A 9,295-nucleotide genomic window follows, 5' to 3' on the forward strand; every position below is an offset into this window, starting at 1 on the left:
CAAGTGTCTCAGAGTTCTGATTTAGGATCAATTCTGATCACAGTGTCTAAGATTACATTGATGGGGGTGGGGGGGCTGATTCTAGGTCAGCACTCTCACTATGAAACTGATGTGAACCTGCTCCTGGGGGGGGGGGGGGGGGGGGGGGGGGGGGCTGATCCTAGGTCAGCACTCTCACTATGAAACTGATGTGAACCTGCTCCTTGGGGGGGGGGGGGGCTGATCCTAGGGCAGCACTCTCACTATGAAACTGATGTGAACCTGCTCCTGGGGGGGGGGGGGCTGATTCTAGGTCAGCACTCTCACTATGAAACTGATGTGAACCTGCTCCTGGGGGGGGGGGGCTGATTCTAGGTCAGCACTCTCACTATGAAACTGATGTGAACCTGCTCCTGGAGGGGGGGGGGGCTGATTCTAGGTCAGCACTCTCACTATGAAACTGATGTGAACCTGCTCCTTGGGGGGGGGGGGGGGGGCTGATCCTAGGTCAGCACTCTCACTATGAAACTGATGTGAACCTGCTCCTGGGGGGGGGGGGGGGGCTGATCCTAGGTCAGCACTCTCACTATGAAACTGATGTGAACCTGCTCCTGGGGGGGGGGGGGCTGATCCTAGGTCAGCACTCTCACTATGAAACTGATGTGAACCTGCTCCTTGGGGGGGGGGGGGGCTGATCCTAGGGCAGCACTCTCACTATGAAACTGATGTGAACCTGCTCCTGGGGGGGGGGGGGCTGATTCTAGGTCAGCACTCTCACTATGAAACTGATGTGAACCTGCTCCTGGGGGGGGGGGCTGATTCTAGGTCAGCACTCTCACTATGAAACTGATGTGAACCTGCTCCTGGAGGGGGGGGGGGCTGATTCTAGGTCAGCACTCTCACTATGAAACTGATGTGAACCTGCTCCTTGGGGGGGGGGGGGGGGGGGGGGCTGATCCTAGGTCAGCACTCTCACTATGAAACTGATGTGAACCTGCTCCTGGGGGGGGGGGGGGGCTGATCCTAGGTCAGCACTCTCACTATGAAACTGATGTGAACCTGCTCCTGGGGGGGGGGGGGGGGGGGCTGATTCTAGGTCAGCGCTCTCACTATGAAACTGATGTGAACCTGCTCCTTGGGGGGGGGGGGGGGCTGATCCTAGGTCAGCACTCTCACTATGAAACTGATGTGAACCTGCTCCTGGGGGGGGGGGGGGGCTGATCCTAGGTCAGCACTCTCACTATGAAACTGATGTGAACCTGCTCCTGCGGGGGGGGGGCTGATCCTAGGTCAGCACTCTCACTATGAAACTGATGTGAACCTGCTCCTGGGGGGGGGGGGGGGCTGATCCTAGGTCAGCACTCTCACTATGAAACTGATGTGAACCTGCTCCTGGGGGGGGGGGGGCTGATCCTAGGTCAGCACTCTCACTATGAAACTGATGTGAACCTGCTCCTGGGGGGGGGGGGGGGGTTGATCCTAGGTCAGCACTCTCACTATGAAACTGATGTGAACCTGCTCCTGGGAGGGGGGGGGGGGCTGATCCTAGGTCAGCACTCTCACTATGAAACTGATGTGAACCTCTTTTCCCCATCCTTCCATCTTTCTCCCAGACTGAAAGAGGCTCAGCTGTCGGTGAAGAAGATTACAGCAGACAAGAAGGTGGAAACTAGGAAGATCATCCCTAACAGTCTGGTGAGAACAACACGACTCAAACTTAAAATAGACATATAGTCAGGAGGTGCAACTTTGGTTTTAGAAGTGGGAGGGACATAGATTTTTTTTTTATCTGGTTGGATAAATAATCCAAACAGCCTCTCCAACCTCTCTGAGGCGTCCACATGGTCCTAAAGCACACTGTTGCCTCGTCTTGTATCACATTCCAATGATACAACTGGGGGGGAACAAAAATGCAATTTTTGTTCGCTCTCTCTCGCTCTCTCTCGCTCTCTCTCGCGCTCTCTCTCTCGCTCGCTCTCTCGCTCGCTCTCTCCCGCTCTCTCGTTCTCTCTCGCTCTCTCTCGCTCTCTCGCTCTCTCGTTCTCTCTCGCTCTCTCGCTCTCTCGCTCTCTCTCGCTCTCTCACTCTCTCTCTCGTCATGTTCCCCCCCCCGTCCCCCGTGAAAGCTGCGCCCCTGCATACAGTATAGAGCTCTGAGCACCACTATCGACTATTCATCACATCTGATTAACCTTCACAGTGTGGTGAGTCTCAGGGAAACATTACCACTCAACTCAACACAAACAGAAAACATGTTAGAATGAATTTCATGGTTATTGCAGTGCATTACTTAAGCATTAAAGCATGAGGTGGTGTGGAATATCAAATCAAATCAAATTTTATTTGTCACATACTCATGGTTAGCAGATGTTAATGCGAGTGTAGCGAAATTCTTGTGCTTCTAGTTCAGACAGTGCAGCAATATCTAACAATTCCACAACAACTACCTTATACACACAAATCTAAGTAAAGGAATGGAATAAGAATGTATACATATAAATATATGGATGAGCAATGACAGAGCGGCATAGGCAAGATAAACATTATGGCCAATATACCATGGCTAAGTGCTGTTCTTAGACACGACGCTATGCAGAGTGCCTGGATACAGCCCTTAGTCGTGGTATATTGGCCATATACCACAAGTCCCTGAGGTGCCTTATTGTTATTATAAACTGGTTACCAACGTAATTAGAGCAGTAAAAACAAATGTTTTGTCATATCCGTGATATATGGTCTGATACGCCACGGCTGTCAGCCAATCAGCATAAGGGCTCGAACCACCCAGTTTATAAAGAGAAATAATGCACACTCAAAGATGCCCTTCAAGCCAATCAGAAACGACGGTTCAACAATGCTGTGGTATAAAGATATGAAGTACACCCTAACAGTCTGGTGAGAGTATAGAGATATACACTGAGTGGACAAAACATTAGGAACACCTTCCTATTTTGAGTTGCACCCCCTTTTGCCATCAGAACAGCCTCAATTCGTCAGGGCGTGGACTCTACAAGGTGTCAAAAGCGTTCCACAGAGATGCTGGCCCATGTTGACTCCAATGCTTCCCACAGTTGTGTCAAGTTGGCTGGATGTCCTTTGGGTGGTGGACCATTCTTGATACACACAGGAAACTGTTGAGTGTGAAAAACCCATCAGCGTTGCAGCTCTTGACACAAACCGATGCCCCTGGCACCTACTACCATACCCTGTTCAAAGACACTTAAATCTTGCCCATTTACCCTCTGAATGGCACACATACACAATCCTTGTCTCAATTGTCTCAAGGCTTAAACATCTATAACCTGTCTCCTCACCTTCACCAAAGTGGATTGAACAGGTGTCCTTAATGTTTTGTACACTCAGTGTACAGAGTGATATACTACAGTTATGTAATTCTATGGGTTTAAAGCAACACCATTGCACTGCACAGTACGATAGATAGGATCATGATCAATCATCTTTCACGCTAACCAGATTTTGGGGCTAAGTTATAACCATCATCCATTTGATAGATTTTGGGATTCAGGCAAAACAGTGCAATTATATCTTTTGATCTATCTCAGGAACCTGGGTTTGATTGAATAATTGAATTACTGTTCCATGCATAATAACTTCCACTGGGCCTCAAAAGAGTGAAATTCTCCTCCCCCTATGGGCTGTTCTGGCTCGGACAAGGCTTACTTAATGACTTAGTTAGACAAGGCTTACTTAATGACTTAATTGGACAAGGCTTACTTAATAACTTAATTGGACAAGCCTTACTTAATAACTTAATTGGACAAGGCTTACTTAATAACTTAATCGGACAAGGCTTAATGACTTAGTTGGACAAGGCTTACTTAATGACTTAGTTGGACAAGGCTTAATGACTTAGTTGGACAAGGCTTACTTAATTACTTAGTTGGACAAGGCTTACGTAATGACTTAGTTGGACAAGGCTTACTTAATGACTTAATTGGACGAGGCTTACTTAATGACTTAGTTGGACAAGGCTTACTTAATGACTTAGTTGGACAAAGCTTACTTAATGACTTAGTTGGACAAGGCTTACTTAATGACTTAGTTGGACAAGGCTTACTTAATGACTTAGTTGGACAATGCTTACTTAATGACTTATTTGGACAAGGCTTACTTAATGACTTAATTGGACAAGGCTTACTTAATAACTTAATTGGACAAGGCTTACTTAATAACTTAATTGGACAAGGCTTACTTAATAACTTAGTTGGACAAGGCTTAATGACTTAGTTGGACAAGGCTTAATGACTTAGTTGGACAAGGCTTACTTAATGACTTAGTTGGACAAGGCTTAATGACTTAGTTGGGCAAGGCTTACTTAATGACTTAGTTGGACAAGGCTTACGTAATGACTTAGTTGGACAAGGCTTACTTAATGACTTAATTGGACGAGGCTTACTTAATGACTTAGTTGGACAAGGCTTACTTAATGACTTAGTTGGACAGGGCTTACTTAATGACTTAGTTGGACAATGCTTACTTAATGACTTAGTTGGACAAGGCTTACTTAATGACTTATTTGGACAAGGCTTACTTAATGACTTAATTGGACAAGGCTTACTTAATAACTTAATTGGACAAGGCTTACTTAATTACTTAATTGGACAAGGCTTACTTAATAACTTAATTGGACATGGCTTAATGACTTAGTTGGACAAGGCTTAATGACTTAGTTGGACAAGGCTTACTTGATGACTTAGTTGGACAAGGCTTAATGACTTAGTTGGACAAGGCTTACTTAATGACTTAGTTGGACAAGGCTTACTTAATGACTTAGTTGGACAAGGCTTATTTAATGACTTAATTGGACGAGGCTTACTTAATGACTTAGTTGGACAAGGCTTACTTAATGACTTAGTTGGACAAGGCTTACTTAATGACTTAGTTGGACAATGCTTACTTAATGACTTAGTTGGACAAGGCTTACTTAATGACTTAATTGGACAAGGCTTACTTAATGACTTAGTTGGACAAGGCTTACTTAATGACTTAGTTGGACAAGGCTTACTTAATGACTTAGTTGGACAAGGCTTACTTAATGACTTAGTTGGACAAGGCTTACTTAATGACTTAATTGGACGAGGCTTACTTAATGACTTAGTTGGACAAGGCTTACTTAATGACTTAGTTGGACAAGGCTTACTTAATGACTTAGTTGGACAATGCTTACTTAATGACTTAGTTGGACAAGGCTTACTTAATGACTTAATTGGACAAGGCTTACTTAATGACTTAGTTGGACAAGGCTTACTTAATGACTTAGTTGGACAAGGCTTACTTAATGACTTAATTGGACAAGGCTTACTTAATGACTTAGTTGGACAAGGCTTACTTAATGACTTAGTTGGACAAGGCTTACTTAATAACTTAATTGGACAAGGCTTACTTAATAACTTAATTGGACAAGGCTTAATGACTTAGTTGGACAAGGCTTACTTAATGACTTAGTTGGACAAGGCTTACTTAAAAGCCAGTACGGTACAGTATGTGGAGACAATTTGCTTACTGTCCCTAATGAAAAACAATAACCCCTTTTCCCTGCCCTGACAGAAAGAGAGACTGCGCCAGAAAGAAGCAAACATGGTGGCCACAAGCTGAGAGACAGAACAGAGAAGAACAGGACAGAGAAGAGAAGACATTAATGAGAAGAGTGATGGTTTGATGTGTGACAGGACTGGGGACTCCTCCCACCTTCTCCCGTCACCGCCCCTTAGCCACCCACACAGGACTGGGGACTCCTCCCACCTTCTCCCGTCACCGCCCCTTAGCCACCCACACAGGACTGGGGACTCCTCCCACCTTCTCCCGTCACCGCCCCTTAGCCACCCACACAGGACTGGGGACTCCTCCCACCTTCTCCCGTCACCGCCCCTTAGCCACCCACACAGGACTGGGGACTCCTCCCACCTTCTCCCGTCACCGCCCCTTAGCCACCCACACAGGACTGGGGACTCCTCCCACCTTCTCACGTCACCGCCCCTTAGCCACCCACACAGGACTGGGGACTCCTCCCACCTTCTCCCGTCACCGCCCCTTAGCCACCCACACAGGACTGGGGACTCCTCCCACCTTCTCCCGTCACCGCCCCTTAGCCACCCACACAGGACTGGGGACTCCTCCCACCTTCTCCCGTCACCGCCCCTTAGCCACACACACAGGACTTGGGACTCCTCCCACCTTCTCCCGACACCGCCCCTTAGCCACCCACACAGGACTGGGGACTCCTCCCACCTTCTCCCGTCACCGCCCCTTAGCCACCCACACAGGACTGGGGACTCCTCCCACCTTCTCACGTCACCGCCCCTTAGCCACCCACACAGGACTGGGGACTCCTCCCACCTTCTCCCGTCACCGCCCCTTAGCCACCCACACAGGACTGGGGACTCCTCCCACCTTCTCCCGTCACCGCCCCTTAGCCACCCACACAGGACTGGGGACTCCTCCCACCTTCTCACGTCACCGCCCCTTAGCCACCCACACAGGACTGGGGACTCCTCCCACCTTCTCCCGTCACCGCCCCTTAGCCACCCACACAGGACTGGGGACTCCTCCCACCTTCTCCCGTCACCGCCCCTTAGCCACCCACACAGGACTTGGGACTCCTCCCACCTTCTCCCGACACTGCCCCTTAGCCACCCACACAGGACTGGGGACTCCTCCGACCTCCCGTCACCACCCCTTAGCCAGGGGGGTGATCAGGATCATACTAGTCTCTGATCCTGCCCACCCTGTTATGGACTAAGCCTGGAACACTGTACTGTCCTGGATGCCCATTGACCCTGCCCTCGCTGGACACTAGAGGAAACCCCTTTTACAATGGGTTCAGAGGTCACAAAGTTGCAGATGCATTCACTGACCAACGGGATACTGGCAATAGGATGATAAATATTTATGTTAATTTGGATTTTTTTAAATTCTGCACCTCATCCTAGCACTGCCCTGTTAAATAAAGCATTTATTAAAAAAAGGCTAATAGCTGATATAATAACTGGACAAATTAATAAAACAATGTATCTAGATTGTATGGTAAACTTTCTATGAAATATAGATTTGATATTCAGTTGTCTGTTTTCTGATATTAAATATCAGAAGTTTTGTTTGTTTTATAATACATTTAAGTTTATAATCTTACATTTCCACTGTCAATCATATTAATATATATAGAGAGAGAGAATTGATGTACTTTATCTTGCAATCAGTCTGTTGTTACAACCCCAACAACACAAACTAGTTCAATAAGGTGTACAATCATGAGTTTATTCAGCAACCACTTTATATACATGATTAATACAATAACAAGTACATTTAAGTGACGTCTAACAGGGGCAAAGTTTGAAAAGAAAAGCCAATATTCATGAACACCACACTCGTCTAGCGCTCTGGAAGTGAACGCATCCACCAACTCATATTCCACACAGTGGAAACAATATATGCTCTCAACGGTTTACAAAAATAGTCTGTCAAATTCTTACACTGTGGCTTTTTCGCCTTATTTTAAATGGCAAACATGCGCAAACCTTTTGGTATCCACAGTGATACTGTTATTTGTATTAGGCGCAAACCTTTTGGTATCCACAGTGATACTGTTATTTGTATTAGGCGCAAACCTTTTGGTATCCACAGTGATACTGTTATTTGTATTAGGCGCAAACCTTTTGGTATCCACAGTGATACTGTTATTTGTATTAGGCGCAAACCTTTTGGTATCCACAGTGATACTGTTATTTGTATTAGGCGCAAACCTTTTGGTATCCACAGTGATACTGTTATTTGTATTAGGCGCAAACCTTTTGGTATCCACAGTGATACTGTTATTTGTATTAGGCGCAAACCTTTTGGTATCCACAGTGATACTGTTATTTGTATTAGGCGCAAACCTTTTGGTATCCACAGTGATACTGTTATTTGTATTAGGCGCAAACCTTTTGGTATCCACAGTGATACTGTTATTTGTATTAGGCGCAAACCTTTTGGTATCCACAGTGATACTGTTATTTGTATTAGGCGCAAAGCCATTTACAATGTGCCAAACCAGTCAATTATGCCAAACCAGTCATTATAGTCCCATACATTACACTGGGGAGTCTGTTGGGGTTGGCATAGCTACCAGTTTAGGGTTTTGGAATGGTTTTGAACAGTTCCATCCCTTGGTTTCGTTGTCTTTTGATCTCCCCTTTTCAGATTAAGATTGGATAGTCTCTCCCTCATGCATATTCGGTTTTTGCAATGGAAGCACATTTAATTGTATGCATTGGTCGGTACCTTTTAATTCTTCCCGTGGAAAGCAAACCAACAGAGACTGTGTCCACCTATGGTTTTAACTAGGCCTAATCCAGGTCTATGGAAGCGCAGCGGCACGTCTTTACGCGCTGGACGCGTTTCTTTCGGGAGCTGGGTGACTGCCCGGGACATATGAGGGTATAGGTGACAGTTGTGAATGTTTTCGGTTTACAGGTGGAACACGATTGGAAAGCCCCGTCATCTTCGTAGATGTGTCGGGGGATGTAGAATGAGTTACACTGCCCGTAACAGAAACGATTGATTATAGTGCGGCTGAGGCATCCTTCCTCGTGGATTGTCTGTTTCAGCGGCTGCGTTTTGCACCAGTCCAGTTTGAGGTACCGGCGCTCCGTGACGTGTAAGGCTTCTTGGCTGGATTCTAGAACCTCGTCGTTGGCAGTTACTGGCCCCATTTGGCGGGAGACAAATCCGTTCTGTGGTGGCTGCTGCGGTGAGCGCTCAGACTGGTTGGGACTGGAGTTGTATTTGTATGGGTGCTGAAAGGAACCCTGGTAGCCACCTACCCCTGCGCTCCTTTGCGAACAGAAGAGTAGTCCCAACACCATGGCCGAGGCAAAGACTGACGTCTTCATCCTGATCTATGGAATATTAAATAATTACAACTAAAGCCGTCATGGAAATCAACAGAACAAATTACGCATAACTTTTAGCAAGGTTTATGCAGTAATGTCAAACCAAATACATTTCCAAGTGGTTATAGCGTACAGTTAAGACTAATAGAATAATTTCAACATCGTAATAGGTAGAGCGAAAACGATAAATAGCTAGATTGGCTCACCTGTGTCCTACACAAACGACACGACAGAGAGATTCCCTGCGGGATTAAGATATTGCTTAAATGGAATTATCCCTGTATGATCTCTTCTTGGAAGAGGCAAAACAAACTGCTGTCTAGCTGTACTGTCTCAGATTTAAGTACAGTAGAGGGATGGTACCCGCCCCCTCCAACGCCCGTCATCCTCCCATAGATCCTACGGAAAAATGGCTCAAACCTGGG

At 46.4% G+C, this 9,295-nt stretch overlaps 2 protein-coding genes across 4 annotated transcripts in view; one reads left to right on the top strand and one right to left on the bottom strand.

Annotated features, from left to right (window-relative positions):
* LOC109901315 (formin-like) overlaps positions 1-7,057 on the top strand; it is a 59,732-nt gene extending 52,675 nt beyond the window's left edge. The window contains exons 16-17 of the mRNA XM_031836824.1: positions 1,593-1,674; positions 5,548-7,057. Coding sequence (XP_031692684.1) covers positions 1,593-1,674; positions 5,548-5,595 — 130 coding nt within the window. The 3' untranslated portion in view covers positions 5,596-7,057. The remainder of the gene's footprint in view (positions 1-1,592; positions 1,675-5,547) is intronic.
* A 176-nt stretch (positions 7,058-7,233) lies between these two features.
* On the bottom strand, positions 7,234-9,188 carry LOC109900214 (gremlin-1-like). 3 transcript variants are annotated; one of them, XR_004211850.1, is made up of 3 exons: positions 9,077-9,188; positions 7,560-8,876; positions 7,234-7,514 (listed from the first exon to the last, which is right to left on the bottom strand). XR_004211850.1 is itself a non-coding variant. In XM_020495906.2 (2 exons), the coding sequence occupies exon 2, from the start codon at positions 8,868-8,870 to the stop codon at positions 8,325-8,327; it is 546 nt and encodes a 181-aa protein (XP_020351495.1). In that variant the 5' UTR covers positions 8,871-8,876; positions 9,077-9,188; the 3' UTR covers positions 7,234-8,324. The 3 variants fall into 3 exon arrangements, 2 of the variants coding, with proteins under 2 accessions (XP_020351495.1, XP_031692686.1); XM_020495906.2 differs by having other exon boundaries at positions 7,234-8,876; XM_031836826.1 differs by having other exon boundaries at positions 7,234-8,871; positions 9,077-9,186.
* Positions 9,189-9,295: the final 107 nt, after the last annotated feature.

Source organism: Oncorhynchus kisutch, linkage group LG12 (genome assembly GCF_002021735.2).
Source record: "Oncorhynchus kisutch isolate 150728-3 linkage group LG12, Okis_V2, whole genome shotgun sequence".
NCBI lineage: Eukaryota > Metazoa > Chordata > Actinopteri > Salmoniformes > Salmonidae > Oncorhynchus > Oncorhynchus kisutch.

Excerpts from the sequence above, each read along its gene's own strand:
- LOC109900214 (XM_020495906.2), bottom strand. The coding sequence starts at position 8,870 with ATGAAGACGTCAGTCTTTGCCTCGGCCATGGTGTTGGGACTACTCTTC.